Here is a 24,556-nt window from a genome sequence, read left to right as displayed (position 1 = left end):
ACAGTCATCAAGACAGTATGGTACTGGTACAAAAACAGAAGTATACACCAATGGAACAAAATAGAAAGCCCAGCAATAAATCTGTGCACCTATGGGCACCTTATCTTTAATAAAGGAGGCAAGAATATACAATGGGAAAAAGATCTCCTCGATAAGTGGTGCTGGAAGAACTGGACAACTATGTGTAGAAGAATGAAATTAGAACACTTCTAACACCAAACACAAAGATAAACTTGATATGGATTAAAGACCTAAATGAAGACCAGAATCTATAAAATTCTTAGAAGAAAACATAGGCAGAACACTGAATGACATAAATCATAGCAAGATCCTTTAAGACCCACCCCCTAGAATAATGGAAATAAAAACAAAAATAAATAAGTGGGACCTAATTAAACTTAAAAGTTTTTGCACAGCAAATGTAACTATAAATAAGGTGAAAAGACAACCCTCAGAATATGAGAAAATAATAGCAAATGAAACAACTGACAAAGGATTAATTTCCAAAATATACAAGGAGCTCATACAATTCAATACCACAAAAACAAACAACCCAATCAAAGAGTGGGCAAAAGACTTAAACAGACATTTCTCCAAAGACATATGGATGTCTAATAAACAGATGACGAGATGCTCAACATCACTCATTATTTAAGAAATGCAAATCAAAACTACAATGAGATACACTGGTCAGAATGGCCATTATCAAGAAATCCACAAACAATAAGTGCTGGAGAGGATGTGGAGAAAAAGGAGCCCTCTTGCACTGCTGGTAGGAATGTAAATTGATATAGCCACTATGGAAGACAGTAGGGAGATTCCTTAAAAAGCTAGGAGTAAAACCACCATAGGACACAACAATACCACTTCTAGGCATATACCCTGAAGAAACTAAAACTGAAAAACACATATTCCCCAATGTTCATTGCAGCACTATTTACAATAGCTAGGACATGGAAGTAATCTAGATGTCCATCGACAGATGAATGGATAAAGAAGCTGTGGTACATATATACAATGGACTACTACTCAGCCATAAAATGGAACACATCTGAGTTAATTCTAAAGAGGTGGATGGACCTACAGCCTATTATACAGAGTGAAGTAAGTCAGAAAGAGAAAAAACCAAATGTGTTAACATATATATATATATAATCTAGAAAGATGGTACTGATGAACTTATTCACAGAGCAGCGGTGAAGACACAGACACAGAGAACAGATTTATGGACAAGGATGAGGGAAAGGAGGGAGAGGGTGAGATGAATGGAGAGAGAAGCATGGAAACATATACACTAACATATGTAAACACACAGCCAATGGGAATTAGCTGTATGACTCAGGGCACTCAAACTGGGGCTCTATAACAACCTGGAGGGGTAGGAATGGGCGGGAGGTGGGAGGGAGATTCAAGAGAGAGGGGACATATGTACGCCTGTGGTTAATTCATGTTGATGTATGACAGAAATCAAACCAATATTGTAAAGCAATCATCAATCAACTATAAATAAATTTTTAAAAGTCACATAGAAAAATACAAATCTCAACAAAGGTAAACATGCGAATGATTATATGTAAAGAAAAAAGACAATTATTGATGCAATAGCTAGTATTACTATAACTTTGATTTGAATTTCAAAACTCTTCCACATAATTCAGGGAACTAATGCATATAAAACAATTACTTGCTTATGTTTTAGGGCACATGATTATAAAGATGTAATGCTGTGATATCAACAACCAAGGTGAGGTGGGATAGAGCTGTGAGGAAGAGTTTTTGTATGTTATTAAAGCAGTAGCAGTGTTAGTCACTCAGTTGTGTCCAACTCTTTGAGACCCCATGGACTGTAGCCCCCTAGGCGCCTCTGTCCCTGGGATTCTTCTGATAAGAATACTGGAACGGGTTGCCATTCCCTTCCCCAGGGGATCTTCCCAACCCGGGGACTGAACCCAGGTCTCCCGCATCGCAGGCAGATTGTTTACCATTTGAGCTACAGGATAGTCCACTCATTATTAAAGGTAAGCAGCTATAAAATTAAATTAGAATGTAATAACTTTAAGATGTTAAATGTAATTCCCATGGAATAACACAGAAAATAGTTATGGAATATATACAAAATGGAATAAAGAAGGAATTGAAACATTTTGCTACCAAAAAAAAAATCAACTGAACACAAAAGAAAACAGGAATGCAAGAAATGTGGGATAAAAAAACTAGAGGGCATATGGGAAATAAATAGCCCAATGGCAGAAGTCAGTTCCCTTCTAGAAAAATGGTTCTGATGAACCTATTTGCAGGGCAGGAAACGAGACATAGATGTAGAGAATGAGCGTGCGGACACAGTGGGGGAAGGAGAGGATGGGACGAATTAAGAGAGCAGCATTGAAACATATGCACTACCATGTGTAAGGCACAGTGGAAAGCTGCTCTATAGCGCAGGGAGCTCAGCTCTGTGCTCTGTGATGACCTAGAAGGGAGGGAGGTGGGAGGGAGGCTCAAGAGAGAGGGGATATATGTATACATACAGCTGCTTCACACTGTTGTATAGCAGAAACACAACATTGTAAAGCAATTATCCTCCAATTAAAAAATAAATTTAAAAAATCCTGCAAAAGTAAATGTATTAAACTCTCTCACGAGAAGAGACTAGCAGTTGGCAGAATGGATAAAAATACATCCAATTATAATACTATCTATAAGAGACTCATTTGAGATACAAAGACACAAAGAAGTTGAAAGTGAAAGGATGGAAAAAGAAATGCCACACAAATAATCACCAAAAGAGAACAGAAGTGGCTATGCTAATGTAAGACAAAACAGACGTTAAGTCAAGAAAGGTAGTAAGAGACAAAAAGGGACATTATATATTAATAAAAGGCTCAATACAGCAAGAAGACATAACAATTACAAATATTTACACACTTCATTACAGGCCATCAAAATATATGATGCAAAAGTTACCAAAATGGAAAAGAGAAATAGATAATTCTACATTAACAGTTGTAGACCTCACAACCCCACTCACCATAACAAACAGAACAACCAGACAGAAGATAAACAGAGAAACTGGGAAACTTAACACATATTAAAAAAACATTCCACCCAACAACAATAGCATACACATTTTTCTCAAGTGCACAAGAGACCTTTGTCCAGAAAAGACTATAAGTTAGGCTACAAATTAAGTCTCAATAGATTTAAAAGGTAGATATCATACAAAGTATCTTCTCTGACTACCACAAGATAAACTTAGAATTCAATAAGAGAGAAAACTGGAAAATTCACAAAATTGTTGAAACTAAACAACACACTGGTAAACAACCAATGGATCAAAGAAGAAATCACAAGGAGAAATTAGAAAATACTTAGATATGAACAAAAACAAAAATACAACATACCAAAGCTTATGCAACACAGCAAAAGTGGTGCTCCTAAGGAGGAAATTTATAACTAAAAATGCTTATATTAAAAAACGGGAAAGAAAGCTTAATCTCCAATATATACAAATAGGTCAAATGATTCAACAAAAAAAAACAGCCCAATAGAAAAATCGGCAGAAGACCTTAATAGACATTTCTCCAAAGAAGACATACAGAAGGCCGGTAGGCACATGAGAAGATGCTCAACATCACTAGTTATCAGAGAAATGCAAATCAAAACTACAATGAAGTATCACCTCACACCAGTCAGAAAAGTTATTAAAAAGTCTACAAATAACAAATGCTGGAGGAGGGAGTGGAAACCTTTCTACACTGTTGGTGGGAATGTAAGTTGGTACAGCCACTAAGGAAAACAGTGTGAAGTTTCCTCCGAAAACTAGAAACGGAATTACCATATGATCCAGCCATCTCACACCTGGGCACACCCCTGACAAAACTATAATTCAAAAAGATGCAAGCAGCCCTATGTTCCAAGCAGCAGTGTTCACAACAGCCAAGACATGGGAACAACGGTTAAGTGTCCAACAACAGATGAACGGATTGAGAAAATGCGGTATACATAGATACAATGGAATACTATTCAGCCACAAGAAATAAAGGAATCTTATCATTTATGACAATTAGATAAACCTTGAGGACATTACACTAAGGAAAATAAGTCAGACAGAAAAAGACAAACACTGCATGATCTCAGTTATATGTGGAATCTAAAAAAACAATTTAATAGATACAGAAAACTGATTAATGGTTGCCAGAGAAGGGGATTGGGTATGGGTGAAATACATGAAGGTGGTCAAAAGATAACAAAGTTTCAGTTGCAAAATAAATAAAAGTCCTGAGAATGTAATGTACAGCGTGGTTCCTATAGTTAGTAATACTGTATTGTATATGCAAGTTGCTAAGAGAATAAATCTTAAAATTTCTTATCAGAAGAAAAAAAATTGTAACTATGTGTGGCTATGGATGTTAAGTAGACTTACTATTGTGATCAATTCATAATATAGACATTCAGTTGACCCCTGAACAATGCAGAGGTTAGGGGCGCCAACCATGTTGTCGAAAATCCATGCATAACTTTTGACTCCCCAAAAACTTAACTGCTAATAGCCTACTGTCAACTAGAAGCCTCAATGATAACATAAGCAGTTAACACATACTTTTTATGTTATTTATATATCAACATATATTTCATATATTCATGACATACCTTCTAGGCTACAAGGTTTGCCTTCAATTTTTTCTCAAATTGTCACAAATCTCCAAAAATTCTCCCAATATGTTTATGAGAAAAAAATCCACATATAAGTGGACCCATTTAATTCAAACCTATGTTGTTCAAGGGTCAACTAATGGTACACTGAATCATTACACAATACACTTGAAATTAATGTCATGTTATATGTCAATTATATCTCAATAAAAGTAAATTTTAAAAAAAAGCAATCTCTTTCAACAACTAAAAAAGACTATCTACTCCACAGAGAATCTTTAAAAATGGTACAAATGAACTTATTTACAAAGTAGAAATAGTCACAGATGTAGAAAAAAAAAAAAAAACACTGGTTATGGTTATCAGTTACCAGGGGTAAAAGGAGGGAGGAGGGATAAAGTGGGATATGGGGATTGACATAGGCACACTACTATATATAAAATAGATAACTAATAAGGACCTACTGTACAGAACTTGGAACTCTACTCAGTATTCTGCAGTGGCCTATATAGAATCTAAAAAAGAGTGAATATACGTCTATGTATAACTGATTCACTTTGCTATACAGCAGAAACTAACAGAACACTGTAAATCAACTATATTCCAATAAATATTTTTTTAAAAACAGATTATCCACAGAGTAAAAAGAGAACCCTAGAAGGCTCTGGGAAAAAATATTTGCAAATCATGTATGTGATAAGGGATTAATATTCAGAACATACAAAAAAAACTCCCAAACCTCAACAAAAACAACCTGATTCAAAAATAAGCAATGGATTTAAATTGACTTTTTGCCAAAGAATAGACACAAATAGCCAATAAGCACATAAAACAATGCTCTACATCACTAATCATTACAGAAATGGCAAATTAAAAACCATAATGACATACACCTCACACCCATTTGTTGTTATTGTTGTTCAATCCCTAAGTCATGTCTGACTCTTTTGTGACCCAATGAACTATAGCCTGTCAGGATCCTCTGTCCATGGAATTTCCCAGGCAAGAATACTGGAGTGGGTTGCCATTTCCTTCTCCAGGGATCAAACTCGAATCTCCTGCATTGGTAGGTGGGTTCTTTACCCCTGAGCCACCAGGGAAACTCTTATACCTATTAGGATGAGTATTAAAAAAAAAAAGAAAAGAAATCTTGGAAAGATATAGAGAAATCCAAACCTTTATGCACTGTTTGTAGGAATGTAAACTGCTGCTGTCACTGTGGAAAACAAGATAGAGGTTGCTCAAAAAGACTAAAAAACAGAACTACCAATGACCCAGTAATTCCACTTCTGGGTATGTATCTGAAATAATCATAAGCAGGGTCTCAAAGAGATACTTGTACTCCCATGTTCATAACAGGTAAAACACAGAAGCAAACCATGTGTCTATCATTTCACCAATGAACAGATTACCAAAATGTGGTTTATACATACCATGGAATATTACCCAGCCTCGAAAAAGGAAAGAAATTCTGCAATATGCTACAATATGGATGAAGCTCGAGGACATTTACTCAGTGAAATAAGCCAAAAAGACAAATACTGCATATGAGGTGCTTAAAGCAGAGACAACAGTCACAGAGACAGAAAGTATAATGGTGGTTACCAGAGGCTGTGGGGAAGGCAGAATGGTAATATGGGAAGTTATTACTTAACAGGCATAGAGCTTCAGATTTACAACAGGAAAAGAGTTAAAGGGATGGATGGTAGTGACAGTTGCACAATAATGTGAATACAATCTGACACCACTGAACTGTATACTTGAAAATGGTTAATATTGTAAATTTTGTTATGTGCATTTTTAAACACACACGAAAAAAAGGAAAATTGAGGTGCCTCCCCTCGTGGTCCAGTGGTTGGGAATCTGCCTGCCAATGCAGGAGACAGAGGTTCAACGCCTGGTCTGGGTACTAAGACCCACATGCCTCGGGACGACCAAGCCCATGTGCCACAACTACTGAACCCGAGCACCTGGAGACCATGCTCGGCAACAAGAGAAACCACCTCAACACACAACCAGAGAGTAGCTCCCGCGCACCCCAACTAGGGGGAGCTGGCGAGAAGCAACAAAGACCCAGCACAGCCATAAATAAAGAAATAAATCTTAAAAAAAGGAAAATAGGGAGGAAAGTATATCTGCATGTGTGGCTGAAACCTTAATTGATTTTTAAGCAAGTCATCAGTGAATAGGTACCCAATGACAACAAAAATTTTGTTTCACTAATTAATGCCCAGAAAAGCGGAAGTTCTACTGTGGAAGACACTGTCCACCCTCACAGGCTCTAGGAGAAAAGTCAGGGATGTCGACCAACGCAGCAGACCCACTTCCCGCTGCAGCCTGGCCCCCAAATCCCCATCTCAAGTTCCCATCAAGTCTTGACCTATTGCCTTGACAGTGGCCTGCAGCCCTCTGGGAGCTCTCACCTGCCCTTCACATACCCACAGATCTCAGGGAACTATGCTCATAATACACAGCAGGAGCCCCCCATCTCCAATCCCCATCCCCATCCCCACACACCAGGAAGACCAGCAGAGAGAGGCAGAGGCAGACAAGAAATATAAAAGCAGCACCTACTCGGACGCCATGAACAAGGCCTGAAGGATGCTGTTCACATAGCACGTGTTGCCCAGATTGATTAAACCAATCTTGCCCGTGTCTGACTTGGCCATGAGCCGGGGGTAAAAGCCAGCCAGCTCACTCTTCTGCGAGGTCCAGGCATCCTGTCCCAGCAGCTGCTTGATTCGGTCCTCATTGGGAACAGGGAGGTCCTGAGTGAGGAACAAGCCAGAGGGACACTGAGTACCAGGGTTATTAGCTCTAAGAATACCACCTCCTCCAGGAAACCCTGGAGTATAGCCTACTACACACGGGTCAAGCACACCACCCAAAAAATGTCATAGAGATGTGTGTGAACAATCCCCTGCTTTCAAACATATTCTAGGTTTTCATCTCGACATGTGGGCCTTCTAGACGATCTTTCATGCCACAGCTGCCTTTAGAAAGGGGTAAAATCTTCACTACGTAGATGAAAAAACCAAGACCCAGACAGAGAAAGGATTTTCTTAAGAGGCAATAAATGAAGACTCTATTATACGTTGATGAGTCCGGGATGTGAAACTCTTTTAAGCAATGACAACACTGGCCCCCTGGCCCAATCCAGCCGTGTTGAGATCTCAACCCTGGTCCTGACTCCTGTCCTCACAGCTCTCTGGCTGTGGTCAGTAAGCCAGCCTGACTCAGTCAGTTAACCTCCCTGGACCTCAGTTTGCTCATCTGTCAAATGAGGACACTCCTACCATATGTCAGTTCAGCACGCTATACTCTCATGATGCCTGCTCCTATTTTCACCTTCTTCATGTTAAAGTTTGCAGAGTCAGCTTTTTCAAATTAGTCAACACCACACACACATACACACACACCCCACCCCGGAACCTGATCCCACAGTCAGGACGGTGGGAGGATCCTGGGGATCTGAGGTTTGAGTCCTTGGTCACAGGCTCAGGGATTAGCACACTTTACCACTCATTATCCTTTTTCACACTGAACAGCTACACTGAAGAGAGTATTACCAAAGCACTGGCTCTAAGGATGACATAGTTTAGTAGATTTAAGTGATATTCATGACAGTTCCTCTAGCCCCGTTCTTATTTCCAGATCCTAGCACAGTTCTGAGATTTGTCTAAGGTTCCTGAGCTTCAAACCAGCTTAGCACTGAAAGCCCTCATCACTGCAAAAGGTAGGGCTCAAGCAGTGGTTTAATACATTTGCTCACTCATTTCCCATGACTGTTTATCAGATAATTTATCAGATTAGTCAGTCACCTCCCACAGATGGTAAAAAAATATAGGAGGTGCCTGAGGTAAGAAGCTAGGCCTGTGTGCTCAGTCGTGTCTGACTCTTTTACGACCACATGGACTATAGCCAGCCAGGTTCCTCTGTTCATGGAATTTTCCAGGCAAGAATACTGGAGTGGGCTGCCATTTCCTTCTCCAGGGGATCTTCCTGACCCAGGGATCGAACCCACATCTCTTGCGTCTGCTGCACTGGCAGGCACATTTTTTACCAGCTGAGCCACCAGAGAAGCCCAAAGAAAAGAAACTAAGGGCTGGGTAACTTCTTAGTCCCTTCTTTTTCCTTCTTGCTATCCTCAATCCAACCCTACCCCACACACAGCATGAACAAATAGGGACAAAAAGACAGAACCAACACTCCCCACTCCCCCAACACAGACACCACAAAATGCAAAAATATCCACCCTAGAAAAGAAAGAAATCAAATGTCATTTTTCCCAAAGAAGGTAACTCTGTACTCTTAGGAGATTTAAGAGAATAAAACAAAAACTTTCAAATAACTTTCAAGTTCCTCCTGTTACTAGAAACCTACATAAAATGTAGCTCCCTTAGCAAGGACCAAAGCTTCCAGAGAAACTGCCATAACTTAACACAACTGCCTAAGTGAGAGAACTTTCCAGAATTTATAAAGGTGCCTGTATACAAAGGTCGGGAAGATACCCTGGAGGAGGAAATGGCAACCCACACTCCAATATTTTTGCCTGGGGAATCCCATGGACAGAGGAGCCTGGCAGACCACAGTCAATGGGGTTGCAGAGAGTCTGACATGACTTAGCAACTAAAAAACAACAATTCAAAGGATGTATTTTTTACATCCTGGAAGAATTTTATGAACAATAAATCCTATTAATACTTTGCAGACTTGCCTCTCAAACTGGCTTGTACCAAAAGGTAGTGAAAGCCACACAACAAGTATTACACATCTTCCTAGATCTATATTAGCTAAAATCCAAAGAAGAAAAATATGTTTCTATTAAAACAGATGTTTATAATTATGAAGTATATACTTGAATCTTTGAGATGACATGAGATTTTACAGAAACTGAGCTTGTGTCAGGCTGTTTGGGGTAAGTCCCCTCTTCTGGGGTCAAGTACTTCGGAGGAGACGTTGAGAAGCCCAGATCTGCTGGACCAAGCAGTTGCTCAGCCTCATTTTCTGCCCATCTTCTCATCTCGCCTCCCTTCCACCACACGTCACCACCAAACTGGACGTGCACGTTCTTGTTCCCACACCTTATCCCCTGGTCTCCTCCTCCCAGTTCCTGTCCCTCGAGGTCTAACTCCTATATCCCCTCTCCAGAAGACTTTCCATAATCTTCTCAAGTGGGGGCCCTTCACACTATCTACACCTGTCTTATAGAGCTTAACTCCCTACAGCTAGTTGCATAGGTATTTGCAGACTCGCCTCACCACCCAGGATCAGACCACGGCCTCCAGTGTGCAAACCCTGGGTCTCCCTCAGCGTGAGCTTCCCCTGATGCCCAGTTCAGGGCCATGCTCCCTCTTTGTTCACACCTCCACGATACTGTACATCACACCACAGTCCTGTTCATTCACTCATTTATTAGACACACAGATCAAAACGACATGGTCCGTGCCCATCATAAGCTCACAGCAACAGTCATTTCCAACAAGGTTAAGTCCTCTCTCTGCTCAACCACCTCCAGTGCCAAGGAGCTCATGATCCAATAAGGCAGCTGCTTCTACTGTTGGTTAGTTCTGACTGTTTAAAAAAAAAACAAACAAAAAAAAACTCTTTCTCATGCTCAATTGGAAGAACTTAGAAAATCCAAGTAAATGCCAGGTAAATGTTTGTTGTGTTTACCAACTCTCATTCATGGTGGATTATTCCCTTGCATGTTTTGTAATCTGGGGATTATAAACTCATCTTTAGTAGAATTTTCTCTTTGTGGCTTGAAAGCGGTTTCTTTTCTGCTTTTATTAGGCAACCCTTGGGTATTACAAGTTTATGACTACTTTCAGTGTTAGTATCTGAGCTTAAGGGGTTCCATAACTGCAAAGAAAAATAAGAACCTGAACCCCTAACCTCACATGAGAGCAGTCCAGTGATGACCAATTTCTTTTTTCCCAATCCAAGCCAGAGAACCTTCCTTGATGTCTATTTGGGACCATGTGTATTTTTTCTAGAACATCATTTTGCTAATAATAAAGCCTTTCTTGGGTCCTGAATTACAGGGGACCCTTGATACTAACTCCCTCCTGGGGGCAGGCCCTAACCTCAACTCCTGGCCCCACCAGCTCACGCCCCATGGGGACTGAGGTTGGCCATCTCACCCAACCTCCCTCCCCACCCCATGGCAAGAGAGTATCACCTCTCATTCACCACTCTGGAATTTGGTTTGCTCTTCCTTTTTGCCCCCTGTGGATCCCCACTTACTCCCTTGCAAGCTCAGCTATATACTTAAAAAGATGTTTGCTATATTTTAACAAGCATTTCTAGATGTTTTGTGATGGGCCACTTCTCAGGTTACTTATCTGCTGTGTTACAGAAATGGAAGTCAGATCAGAGGTCTTAAAAGGACCACCACCTACTGGACATCCGTCACCCACACTTGAATGAACCTGTCCTCTGTATCACGCAGTGGCAAAGGGCTCGGCAACCCCGGGCCCTGGCTGCGTCTCTCACTATCTCCATGACTATGAATAAAACACCACACCTCTCAAGAGTCTCATTTTCCTCATCTGTGAAACTGAAACAACAACAGTGCCTGCCTCATAGGTTTCTAGTGAGCAACAGAAGACAGAATGTACTGGAAGACACTGGCAAGTGTGACTCTAGCTACAAACACTGGTTATGGTCCTAGCAACGCAGCAAGCTGGGTTCAGAAGCCCTTTCTTCCTTGCAGCCTCCTCCTCTGATTGGAGGAGATCTTTCCCTCCTCTGCCTCCTCACTGCTCTTGGGCTGATCCTCACAGGCATTTCATAAGCTGCTTAGATGAGAGTTATGGGTAAACATCTCAGTCACCCCTCTAGGCTGTGAGCTCCTCAAAGGGAGGAGATTTGATCTGCCTCATGCCTGCGTCCCCAGTTCCCAGCCTGGGCCTGGCAGAGAGTAGGGCATAAGTCTGCTCCTGGAGTGCTCAGTCTAAGAGCAGACCGACACACAGACAAACAGTGACGATGTGTGGCAGAGAGATGTACTAGGGCTGTGGAAGCTCAAAGAGGCCATGATCCAGCCAAGGGGCAGGGTTGGAGTGGGGAGTCATTCAGAGTCATCAGGGAAGGCTTCCTGAGGGAGGTAACCCTTAAGCAGAGCCTTCAAGAAGGCTGAGGAGGAGGAGCAGGAGCGATCCAGGCAGAACAAGAGAGGAGTTTCAGTTAGAGTGATTGGCATGTACAAAGGCTCAGAACAACCAAGACAGGAAGATCCATCTAAGGGAATGGCAGGTGGCTCAGGGTGCCTGAAGCACAGGATGGGCCAGGGGAGACGACAGGAGACAGTCAAGGGCCAAAGGATGGACGACTGCCACCAACCTGCAATGTGGCCTTGAGCAAAGCCCAAACTGGCGCCTTTGTCAGAGTGGGGTGCGGGAACAGTGGGGACGGTCACTCACCTTGATGGCCTCCATGACGGGTTCATACAGATCCGGGAAGCCAGGAAACCGGAATACCATGCAGTGGACCAGCTCCGCCAGCTGCTCCAGGCAGCTGGTCCCCGAGTTGGAGTCCTCCTTGACCAGAGAGGCCACCATTGGGGGGATGTGAGGGAGGAGCTGTGAGAGCAGAGGAGGGTTAGTCAGCTCCCGCTTCCCCACCTGAGTTGTGAGGCGATGGTCAATGTCGGAAGCATCCAGCGCTTCTTGAAAGCAGGGCCCGCCTGATCCCTATGCCCCTTACCTTCATGGGGCTCTAAGCTCTGCAGGCAGGTGACTCTTTACAACACACACGACCTTGGATACTTTGCCTCAGTCTCTTCATCTGTTTAATGGGACAAACAGTTCCCTGCTCATAGCTGAGGGCAGGCCTGAGCCCCAGCTATCAAGTATCAGCCAACCGATCTGCCTGAAGAGCCTGAAGGCCAGTGTGACCTGGGTTACTCTGTGACCCAGGAGTGATGCTGGGTCCACACTGTGGTCAGCTGGTGGGAGCTCTGACGGAGCATGAGTGGCAGCAAACGTTTAACATGTGAAGCACTTCCTCCTCACGGTGACATGTGGCGATTACTCTCCCCATCTTATAGATGAAGAAATTAAATGAGAGAGGTTATGTAATTTGCCAAGGACTTCACCATGGGTTATGGCAGAAGTTGCTGTCTGAACCCAAAGCCCATTTTTTTCCCTCTGTGCTACAGAGTGTTAACTTTCAAACCTATAGGGAAGCCACACCATAATGTACCAGGGATGGAAGAGTCAGGCCACAGAAATTGGAAGCAGGAGAGCCCAGGAGAAGGATGAAAATTAAAAATATATATACATATATATATGTATATCAAGTGCCTTGCATGTACCAGGCTATGACAAATGTGACCTCATCTAACCCTGTTCCACCAGCTTAAGGGTTTACCCCCAGCCTAGGCTCTGAGAGCTAAGTGTCTGGCCCAAGGTCACCACATCTGGTCAAAGGCAGAGCTGAGACTCAACCCCACACAACCCCAATCTCTGGTTCAGTGCTTTTCCCACTGCGCAAGTCAGGAAGCATGATGTTTTGGCACTGACCAAGGGCCACAAGAATCCCGGGCCCCTTCTGCAGGGCTGTGGGCTGCTCTTCCTAAGGGAGGGCCCAGAAGGCAGCAGAGATGGCCCGGAGCTGAGGTCAGGCCTCCTGGGTGCTGATGGACAGTAGGGTTTAGGAGGGACATTGGGTCAGGAGTCAGACCAACTCAGCTGGAATCTTCCCTATACCACTCACCAGCAGTGTGCCTGCAACATGCAATCTAATCTCCTTAATCTGCAGTTTCTTCAGTTAAAAACTGGAGAAAATGACAAAACCTCTGTCTTGGGGCTACTCTGGGAGTAAAATGAATGAACATGTGTAATGTCTTTAGCACTGTGCCTGCCACACAGCTGGCACCCAAGAAACACCGCTGCCATCATTCCAGGCCTCTCACTCTACTCAGGGCCCAGGGGCAGGGTCTCACACATTCTTTGACTTCAGTTTTCTATTTGTAAAACTGGATCTCAAGTCACTTTCAGTGCTAACATCCAGGACTTGGAGGTCTTAGCCTTCAAGCCCCAATCCCTTCAGCCCCAACAGAGAGAGCATGTCTGGCCTCTAGCCAGACCAGTGTGGGGTGCAGGGGCACCCACCCATCCTCGGGGCAACATGCAGGGGTCCTTACCAGGTGGAAGGCCTCATGGGAATGCTGGAAGGTCAGGAGCATGTACTTGAGTACGGACAAGGCGGCACCCCGGACAATGGGATACAGGAGCTTGGAGAAAACCTGGAAAAAAAACCCCTGGTCAGGAGTCCCCCAGACCTGGGCCACCCAGGGCCAAGCGTAGCCACAGGCCTGAAAGGGGGCCAGAGACGCCGGAGTCAAAGCAGCAGACCCATGAGGGAGCAAGAACACAGAGGTGCTCACAGACTCGGGTGTATGGACAGCTGGTGAAATGGACAGCAAGACGGTCAGATATCTGATGGATGGATGGACCAAAAGCGATAAGACACACACACTTGAATGAAGAGTCAGAGGAATGAAAGGGGGAAACCTGAGGCCCAGAGGAAAGCAGTGAATTGTCCCAGGTCACAGTGAGCTTGGGTGGGAGCCTCAGTGCTCTGCCTCCCAGACATGCACTGCCCCTGGCAAGAGACTAGCAGGAAAGGCCAGAGGCCAGGGCTAGGACAGGGGCCCACCAACCTTCTCAATTTTGGCGAGTGAAACCTCGATCAAGATGCTGAACTTCTTAACAGCGGCCAGACCCTTCAGCAGTGCAATGATCCACTTGTCAATATTCTTCCCCAGGGGCCAGGACACCCAGTCGATCATCCTGGTGAGGGGAGTGACAGTGACACAAGGACCGGGGAGTCCCAAATGCCTGGGAGGGGGCAGCCCAGGGACCAGCCATACTGACCTGAGATCCCCCCACACTGACTCACACCTACACAGGGCAGCCCTAGGATCTGGGGGATGAACAGGACACCTTGGGGAACTACAGATGAGCTGAGCATAGACACCTGGCAGAGACTGGGGCTCCCAGCCCGGCAGGAGGGGAGCCAGGCCCTCTCAGCGTCCCAAACCTTACCCCGCACACACTGGGCTGTGGTGGCAGAACAGGGCTTTCAGCTGCCTCTGCCTGGGCTGTGGGGCCCAATGGCAGGAGAAGTACTGCCCCCAGGCCAGAAGCTCTGGCTCCAGCAAACCTTTGCTTGTGACCTGGAGCAAGTCATTTATTCTCTTTAGCCTCAGTTTCTTCCTCTGTCAAACAGAGACAACACCTACCTCACAGGGTTGTTGTATGGATTAAGAGATAACAATGGCTAACCGATAACATTTATTCTTTCCGCAACAGGCACTGCTCTATCTGCGTTACATGTATTAACCCATGTGACCCCCCACAAGGTAACACCTGCATGCACTGAGCATGAAGCTGCCACACAGAAGGTGCTCAGGAAAAAAAGCACTACTATCATTATTTTTATACTCAGTAGCTCCTGCTACAAAGAAAAGCAAAGAAGTAGTAAACATGGAAGTAGCAGCTACCACAGCACTATTCTAGGCACCATGTAATAGCTCATTTTACCTAATTCAACCCTCACAACAACCCTGTAAGATGGGTCCAATTATACTACAAATTACACATGAGGACGCTGAGGCAGAGAGGGGTTGAGTAACTTGCCCAGAATCACACAGGCAAGAAGTGGGAGAGCCAGGATTTGAACTCAGGCAGTTTACTTCTAGAGCCCACTCTCTCACCCACTAAAGACAAGGAATCCAGGAAGGCCCAATGGAGGAGACAGTGGATCTGCACACAGGAATGGAAAGAATGGTAGGGGGAGAGGGATGCCAGGAGGATGGAGTCTGCAGAGCCAAAGGCCTGCAGGCAGGAGGGTAGGTGTCATGTTCTGAGATCACTGGCCAGGCAGGCGTGGCTAGATCACAGGTGTGATGATGTTCAAATGAGGTGGGGGATGTGTAAGAGCTCTGTGAGCTGAAAAGCACCCAAGCTCTGTTTACCATACTTGCCAAATTCAGAAAGCACTTCATAAGGTACTTTTATCTCCTATCATTGACCCCATGGGAGCCTGACAACTTCTTATACTACCTCTGCTATTACAGACGGGAGAACTGAAGCTCAAAGAGTCCACTGACTGGTTGAGGGTCACAGAGTTGGTATCCAGCCCGAGAGCATCACTAGAGCAAAGCTCTCTGTGTCTCCCACATCCAGCCCTGAACCAGGCACAGGACGGGCTCAAAGAAGGATGGATTGACTGAACAAGCATGAGGGCCTGGGCCCTCTGACACTAAATCTAGCGCAGCAATCCCACCCAGTGGAAGGGGCTTCTGGGACACAGAGAGACCTGACCACCACTTGTCTCTCAGCCCACCTGCTGATGGCAGTCAGCATCTGGGAGTCCGTCACACTGTCATCATTGCTGAGGTTCCGGACGACACCATCCATGAGCTCCAATGGGAGGTGCTGGACCACACTGGCAAGGGCGCTAGACGGTGGCTCGTCCTCTGGAACAGGGGCCGTGGCTGAGCTTAGAGGACAAATGGGCCCCACACCTCCCCTAGCACCCCATGTCCTTCATGCTGCCAAGGAACTAGGGGCCCTCTGCAAAGAGCACATTGGGGCCACCTCCTTGCCTCCTACAGCATCCCAGCCTCTATCTCATCTTGGCTCATTCACTCAACAGACCTTCACTGGCACTGCTTTGGCCCTGAGGTGGGCAAAGAAAAAAAGTACTAACTCCTAACTACGCCTGTATAGGCAAGGCCCTTAGCAGTGGAGCTGGAAAGAACGGGAAGGAGGGCAATGTAACTTGAGGGGAGGGAGGACATTCCAGGTAAACCGAATAGAAATAAAAAAAAAAAATTTAGTCATCAAAATGTGTTGTCCAATTGTATGAAAGACCTAGGTCCTTACACACCCAGCTTTGGTTCTTCCTCCTGCCAGGTGCATTCCCTTCCTTTCCCATGAACAACCCTATAATCAGGGAAGGCACAAATTTTATTTTAGTCATTTAAACTACAGTCCAATTTCCACAGCTGTCAACAGAGGGCCAAGATTTACAATTCGCAGTTGACAGGTACAGGCTCCATCACGTTTCTGGATCTACCCCTCTGCCTGCCCCAGCACCCTACCCCTGCTGCCTGGCGCTGCCCAGCTCTCAAGGCCAGCCTCAAAAAAACTTGGAAACTCACCTGACCCACAGAGCATGATGACCATCCCCGCTTTCTGTTGACTCACTTATCCCTCTCCCCCAACTCCTCCTGGCCAGACCGAGCAGACCACAGGATCGGAACCCCCACCTCCTCCCGCAGGAGCTCAGGAGGGGCCTGCTAAGTAAACGAAGGAACACAACACATTCCACACACACCCCTGTGCACTAGCATGCATACACCACGCCACCAAGCGGGCGCGCCACGCAGAAGACTGCACGCACGGGCCCCACTGCGGCCCCAGGGCACACGCACCTGTGCAGGAGATGACAGCGAACAGCTCCTTGAGGCAGGGCAGGATGGCGGCGGGCTGCGCGCGCCACAGCTGCGCCAGGAGCCCGCTCACCTGCTGGGCCTGCTCCAGGAACTCCACGGCTCCCTCCTCGCCCTCGGCCGGGCAGCGAAAGCGGCCGAGGCAGCGCACAAGCTGCTGGCAGAAGAGCAGGCGGTGAGGGCCGTCGGGGACGCAGCGCGGGTGCCGCGCCAGCAGCCGCGCCACCTGCGCGCAGACCGCGGGGCCCGGGCGCTCGCACACCGTGCGCAGCACCTCGCGCCGCAGCAGCGCGAACACCTCGTCGGCCCCGGGCCCCTCGGGCAGCAGTTGCAGGCAGAGCTGCACGCAGGCCAGCGCGCGGGCGCTCGGCGGCCCGGAGCCTCCCTGGAGGAGGCGCAGCACGCGGCGCGCGCTGAAAAACTCGGCGAAGACCTCCGGGTGGTGGCGGCCGGCCACGTGCAGCAGCTGGCAGCCCACGCGGCGGGGCAGCTCGTCGGCGCCGCTCACGTATAGGCGCGTACCCAGCGCCATCAGCGCCAAGCACTGCTCGCGCTCCAGCGGCTGCCGCGCCGCCTCCAGCACGCGCCGCACGAGCCCTTGCTTCACGCTCGCCGGGTATGATGATGTCACCACGGCCTCCAGGATCTTGTCCATGGCGGCCAGGCTGCGGGGGACAGGGAGCAGGGTCACAATCTGCCAGACAGGACCGAGCCGCCCCCCCACCACGTGGTCCCCTGCGTGCTGAGACTTGCGGGGGGGACGAGCAGCTCAATCTTTCTGGGCCCCAGCTCCCCATCCGTGAAATGGATGACCATCCATTTCAAGGATGCGTACGTCCCTGGTAGGTATCCTAATGAGGTAAAAGCACAATGCCTGGCACGTAATAAGCCCCAGTGGGTTGTAATTATTGCTAATGCATCTCACAAAGGCAACATCTGAGCCTTCCCCTTTCCTCTGCCCCTTTGCCTCTCTCTCCCCCAACCCCGGTCTCCCTGACCAACTCGTCAGTTCTTGGCAGGGCAGGTAAGAGCTGGATCTAGAAGCTGCTGTCCAGAGCCCTGGCCAAGTCATGTCCTGAGGGAAGATGAGCTGTGCGCACACACAAATCACTCCTCCAGGAAGGGAGGGCTGACAGGGCTTCCAGAGATCCCTGCACACTTTATTCTGTCCCCAGTCAGCTTCTTGCTCTTTCTCAAATGACCTACCCTTTTCCTTTTTGTGTTCACTGTGCTTTTCACCTGAAACATCCTATCTCCCAAGACCTCCACCATGAACACATATTCATACAACCAGGCAAAGCCCTGTTTTCCTCTAAAGCCTACTTAAAACACCCAAACCTTAATGAGAACTCCCTGGATCTCCAGGCTTGAATTCACTCCTCAACTGGATCCCTACAGCCACCTCCATTGGCCGCTTCCTCCATTGCAGCTGGGATCACACAGTGCGGGTTGTACGGGTTTGAATCTCCTCCACCAAGGCAGAGCACCTCATCTCTGTGCTCAGCCCTGCACAGGGGGGCCCTGTCACCTCCCGAGCCTCAGCCCACACCAGCCCTTCACTCTGGGCTCACTGTGTCCTCCCTGCCACTGGGTGCTTGCACTTGCTTGTCCCACCCCTCCCTGGTTGGCTAACACTACAAACCTCTCAGCTCCAACTTCTTCCTCACGGAGGGCCTGCCTGACGTCCTTGTATGGGTCAAACACCCCTGTTAGCAGTTTCAGAGCATCCTATCCTCCTTTAGAGCACTAATCATTACTTGGTTAGGGTCATCCTCCTGCACTATACTGATATATAGGTTCCTGAGGGCAGGAACCAACTCAGGTTTTGTTCACCACAGTATCCCCAGCACCTAGCACAGTGCCTGGCACACAGTAGGGATCTGCTGAATGAGCAGATGCATGTGTGCTGCGAGTTACTGCTGCCTTATTCCTCTGAGCCAAAATGGACATACCTCTGCCCTTCTCCATTTGAGCTGTTTTCTGGAAAACTTCATCCTAAACTGACCCACTTTGATTCCTGACTCTAATGCTGGTTCCCACAGGTTCAGGTCCTAAAAGGCAGGATCATTTCTTTGCTTCTTTTGTTTAATCCCACACTAGGCAGGACCCAGTATAAGACTCAGTATATGGTAATTGTTTAATTAAACTTATTGGGTCAGTAAAAACTACTCTCTTAAGAACTGGAGTAGGTGTGAAGACATGCCAGAAATTTCATAGATGATGGGCCAGAAACTTTTATTCAAAACCACAGATACTGTGGGACCCCCAGCTATGTGCCAGGCCCTATGGAGACACTCCCTTCTCTGTCCTAGCTCTGCACTGAGACCAAAGCTCCATTACTGCAAGTGTTACAATGTAATGGACTCATTTCTCTCTCTCTCTCACCAGACTGTGAGCTCTCCCAGGCAGGGACCAGTCACTGCAGAGTAGGTGCCCCTGAGGAGTTTACTGTGGTTAGAGGGTGTAGCTAGGGCACAGATAGTGGTGCCTGAATGCTGGCCTTGCTGCTTCAGCATCACCTGAGCATTTAGTACAAGTTCATATCCCCCAAGCCCGGAATGGTGTTAGACCCTATTCTTTGAGAGTCATCTGGGATCCATTGTGCTTACCATCCAGAGTAATAGAGGCTCTCTGAGCCTCTATTTCCACCCTGTAGGGCCGTTGTGAAGACAAATATAAAGGCCTCAGCATGGTGCTGGGCACAAGAAAGTGCTCAGAAAGTGTCAATGCTTTTTGCTTTAGAAGCAAAGTCCTCGCCTTAGGAGATTTCAGTCCGGTGGTGGAGACAGATGCATTGGTGGAGTGCCAACGTAAGGCATGCTCTCAAAAAGCCTTTAAAAGTCTCTTTTAAAAATGGGTCTGCCTTCAGCCCTGGTGCTCTCTTTCCTGGGCAGTCCCTTGCGGACCATCCCCCAAACCCCTAGTCTCCAGACTAGTGGACTTAATACTTTCAACCCAGGATGCCAAGAAACCCTGGTGTTCAGGCAACCAAGGAGAAATACTAATCAATGAGATATTGACATCATGTGTGGAGGAAAAAGACCTGGGGCAGGCATAAATAGAGTTCTGGCACTAAGGAAGGCTCTGGAAATAGAAAATCAAACTAGGAACGAGGAGTCCTGCATTCAAGTGTGACCTGGAATAAATCCCATTTAGTCCTGCAACTCATTGTGTGACCTTGACCACATAATAGCATGAGCCTCTTTTCTGTAAAATGGGGATAAATGATACCAGTTTGAACCACATCAAAGCGAGGGATCAGAGGCTGGCAATTTACTATTGTTCTACTCGATACCTGCCTCATAAAGTGGTCTGTGCCTGGCAGCCGGGAGCTCGGTCAGTGGAGCCATTCTCCGAGGGTGTGATCTCCAAGGCCAGCCCTGCAGCCTCTGCGCAGTCTGTGGCCTGACCACTCCGGCAAGCCCTGCCTACCCGCCCCCACTCCCACGCAGGCAGTCTGAGGTCAGCTGTCACCATGGTCACCAACGAACCCACTCAGTAATATCTTGGATGCATTCATGCAACGGGGTTTTTAGAGGCACGGACCTCACCTGACCCATCCCAGGCCACAGAAGGGAGGCAAAACAATGCCTGCTCTCCCCATGGCATGGGTGGGGAAGCTGAGAACCAACAAGCGACAAAGACGCGCCTTGGCAAGGTGGGATTAGAACCTGCGCTTGGCCTCTCTAGGGGAGGAAGAAGCAGACTGCCAGTGCTCCTCAGTGTGTGGGTGGTGGGGTTGGGGGAGGGTGGGGAACTACCTTCCTTCTAGGCTCTGGAGGAGGATACGCCCTGTCAATGCTGGCTCTGATCCAAAAGGCACCTGCCCCATGCCCAATGCAGCAGCAAACAGCAGCCATGCCCTCCCCCAGAAGAGCCTGCGTCAGAGTAGAAGACTCAGGTTCTCTGCCTCAGAATCACCAGGTGACCTTGGGAGAGTCCCTCCTGGGACTCCTCAGCCTTCTCATCTGGAAATGGGGACCATTCTGAGCCTACCACTGATGAGGCTGAGAGGGCAGGGAGTTCCCTGGTGGGCTAGTGGTTAGGATTCGCTGCTTTCACTGCCATGGCCTCGGTTCAGCCCCTGGTCAGGGAAATGAGATCCCTCAAGTCACGAGGCACATCAAGGGCTAGATACAGTGTTGGCCGCTCAGTCGTGTCCGACTTTTTGTGACCTCATGGACTGTAGCCTGCCAGGCTCCTCCATCCATGGAATTCTCCAGGCAAGAGTACTGGAGTGGGTTGCCATTTCCTTCTCCAAGGGATCTTCCCAACCCAGGGATCAAACCTGGGTCTCCTGCATTGCAGGCAGACTCTTTTACCATCTGAGCCACTAGGGAAGCCCCAACAGCTGGATAACAGATGAGAAAAGATAAGAGTCTATTCTTGGGACATCTGCACTGAGAAGCAAAACTGATACTGTCTGAAGACAAGGAGACATGTACTCCTGATCCAGCTGATTCTAGAAGGAATTTGATCCGTTAACCCTCACTGCCAACTCATCATTTCCATTCTTTCTCCTGAGCTCCAGCCCCGCCCAATATCAGCTCCTTTTTACCTCTTGCCTGGACTAGTGCAGTAGCCTCTTAACCAATCCCCGTTTTCCCTTCCCCAATCCAACCTCCACTCGAGGCATGTGTCCTATAGGAGTACAGAGTCCAGGTTTCAGATCTAGTCCAGCTACTACCCCAATTGTGGCCACAACCATCAAGGCTGGTGTTTTTCCACCTCTCAGAGCCTATGAAGCCCCAAATGGGAGATGACCACCTGCTCACTCCTTAGCCTTTCCCAGCCAGTGCTGCGGCTCCTCCCCACACCCTTGGCTTGTATCTCTCACTGCTGACATGGGCAGCCTGGGAGTCCCAGCAACATCCAGCCTGCTCCAGGGAGTGGGAAAGCACACGAGAAGAAAATCACGACCCCTCCCCTGTACCTTTAACTGTCCCTCTTAAGTGACCCTCCGCCTTTCCACGGTGTATTGACAGTCTCTGTTCCTGCATGGTAGAGACTGAATGTATCCACCGTCCCTCACTCATCAATCCCAAAGCACCCTGTGTGTGTGTATGTGTGCACAATGCCCTGCCTCACCCCCTCCCTGGGCCCCAGCTCAGACTTCCCCATCCCTCCCCAGTCTCTCCCACTCACCCTGCAAATATCGGCAGATTAACCTCATTAGATAATAAACTCCATCCTGCCATGCCCCTGCTCAGAACCCTCAAGGCTTCCCTAACCCCTTCAAGGTAAGGTCCAAACTCCTGAGCCTGTCATTCAAGTCTTTTCTGTGACACTAAGCTAATATGGGGCAGGGTTAGAGATGAACTTGACAAACTCCATTTGGTGGTGGTGAATCTACAGGAATTTGGGCAGTAGGCTTTTTCCTGCTCGACACTTTGGGGACGTTTTCTCTGCTGGGAAAGGGCTTCTCTCGTTTCTCTCCTGGCAAATTCTGACTCATTTTTCATTACCCAGGTCACATGACCCCTCCTCTGGGAAGCCTTTCCAAATCCCCCTGCAACTCAAGTCTCTGGGCTTCGGCCTCCCAAGGCAGTCTTCACTTCTCTCATCCCTCAACAGTGGAACCAGATTGATTTTATATCCATCTCCCCCACCAGGTGGGGATCTCTTTTGGGAGGAAGTAGGTCCAATTCCCCTATCTGTGCCCATTGTCCAGCAAAGGACCGGGCACAGAGGTGAAGGAGTGCCAAGTGACCGAGAGACATGTGACAGCAAGATGAGATAAAACCAAAGATGTCGCTAGAAAAGCTCCTTCCAGGGACAGGCCTGACCCTTGGTCCATTCACTACCCCCTGGTCAGGTCCAGTCGTGCGTATCCACAACCCTGAGAATATGATAACATCAGCCAAGAGAGCCCCTCTGGTCACAGGATGGGCCATTCTAGAAATGACTCCAACAACCAGAGCTGAAGAAAAAGAAAACAAACAAAGAAGACTGTTTCTGGTTAACACTCAGGTTAACACTCCTGGGACAGGGAAGGGTGCTTCAAGGTCTCACTCCATCTCTTCAGAGGCCAGAGCACAGCAACCCCCCCAGCGCCCCAGCACTGAGGAGCCCATTTCCTTTCCTCTTTGACCCTCACACCCAGTCTCCCTCCTTTGGCTCCCCTGGGTGCTGGAGCTGCTTGTGGGAGGGGAGAGCGGAGTACCAGGCTGTCCTTCCTTACACCCAGAAGCTCTCCATCCCTGATCCCTCAGGCCTCTGGACAGCAGCATTCCTCTCTGTATTTTTTAACTGAACTTCTACACAAGGCAGCCCTGGGAAGGATCCCCCTGCCATACTACCGGGAGACCTTCATTTGGGCCACCAAACTGTCGCCCCAAAAGAAAGGGAAAAAAAAAAAAAAAAAAAAGGAGGTGGGGAGAGGTTATCAGTAAAACCAACTACGGTTTTACCAAAGGGGAACTGAGGAAGAGAAAGGAAGGAGGTGGGATATATTCCTTTCTCAGAAACACATAAGCAATGGGGGCCACCCCTCACACAATTCTGATGGCCGCGCCCCCACCCCCACCCTCACCCCAGGATTTCTGGAAGGGCGGGCACCAGGCTGACATATCCGGGGTCTCCTGTCCGCAAGGCTTCTTGCAGCTAGAGTACGCCCTGGCCCTGGCCCTGGCCGAGAATGCAGAGAATAGCAGAGCCCATTCCAAGCGCAGGTGGGCTCTTGGGCGCCCCCAGTTTGTAACCCACCTCGGCCCCACCCCACCCCCTCCAGTTATACCACTGCACCTGCTGCCCGCCCAGACTGGGGCTGCGGATCCCACGAAAGGCCGGTGAGCTTCATGATATACTGGGCGCCGGTGCCCTCAACCCTGAGGGGGGCGGGGGCAGGGGCGGGGTCTCTATGTACACAATTGATGAAGGAGGAGATGGAGGCCCAGAGAGGGGCAGCTACTCGCCCAAGGTCACACAGCCAGGCCCACTATGCACCCAGACCTTCCGCCTCCCAGCCCCGGATTCTCAGAGCTCCAAGCGCGTGTCCGGGCTCTCGAACCATCAGAAGAATGGTTCAGACACTCCCTCCCCCAACCCGCACACACGCCCTAGCCCTCTTACCTTCGGAAGCCTGGTGGCCCCGGCCTCAGGAGTCAGCTCCTAAGGAGGGGAGCTCTGGCCGGGAAGGAGCCAGGCTGGGCCAGGCGAGGTCAGGGCGGGTCCTTGGCTTCCCCCGGAGTGGGGACGCCCTCCGCCAAGTCCCAGACGGCAGGGATGCTGCTTCCACTGCAAAGCCCAACCTCTCCACCCGTCCCTGCACAAGTCTGTAACTGGGGAGCTCGACTCAGCGACGTACCCACAGGGCTGCGGGGCGAAGTGGGGGGCAGGGGCGAGGTGCGGGAAAAGGGGCGGAGCCGAGCGGGGGCCACCCCGCGAACCGCCACTCAAGCTGCGTCCCCTTTAAGGCCAGCCGGCCTGAGCGCTGGT

At 48.0% G+C, this 24,556-nt stretch overlaps 1 protein-coding gene across 1 annotated transcript in view; it reads right to left on the bottom strand.

The window, feature by feature from the left end:
• The window catches only part of USP35 (ubiquitin specific peptidase 35), a 52,770-nt gene extending 28,214 nt beyond the window's left edge, over positions 1 to 24,556 (bottom strand). Inside the window, exons 1-7 of the mRNA XM_081537580.1 lie at positions 24,191 to 24,556; positions 17,102 to 17,784; positions 16,009 to 16,141; positions 14,321 to 14,450; positions 13,802 to 13,903; positions 12,078 to 12,236; positions 7,225 to 7,418 (exon numbers count right to left, since the gene is read on the bottom strand). Coding sequence (XP_081393706.1) covers positions 7,225 to 7,418; positions 12,078 to 12,236; positions 13,802 to 13,903; positions 14,321 to 14,450; positions 16,009 to 16,141; positions 17,102 to 17,774 — 1,391 coding nt within the window. The 5' untranslated portion in view covers positions 17,775 to 17,784; positions 24,191 to 24,556. The remainder of the gene's footprint in view (positions 1 to 7,224; positions 7,419 to 12,077; positions 12,237 to 13,801; positions 13,904 to 14,320; positions 14,451 to 16,008; positions 16,142 to 17,101; positions 17,785 to 24,190) is intronic.

This window comes from Giraffa tippelskirchi, chromosome 10 (genome assembly GCF_054371585.1).
Source record: "Giraffa tippelskirchi isolate mGirTip1 chromosome 10, T2T-mGirTip1v1.2.pri, whole genome shotgun sequence".
Taxonomy (NCBI): domain Eukaryota; kingdom Metazoa; phylum Chordata; class Mammalia; order Artiodactyla; family Giraffidae; genus Giraffa; species Giraffa tippelskirchi.
This window is presented reverse-complemented; position numbering and strand designations above follow the sequence as displayed.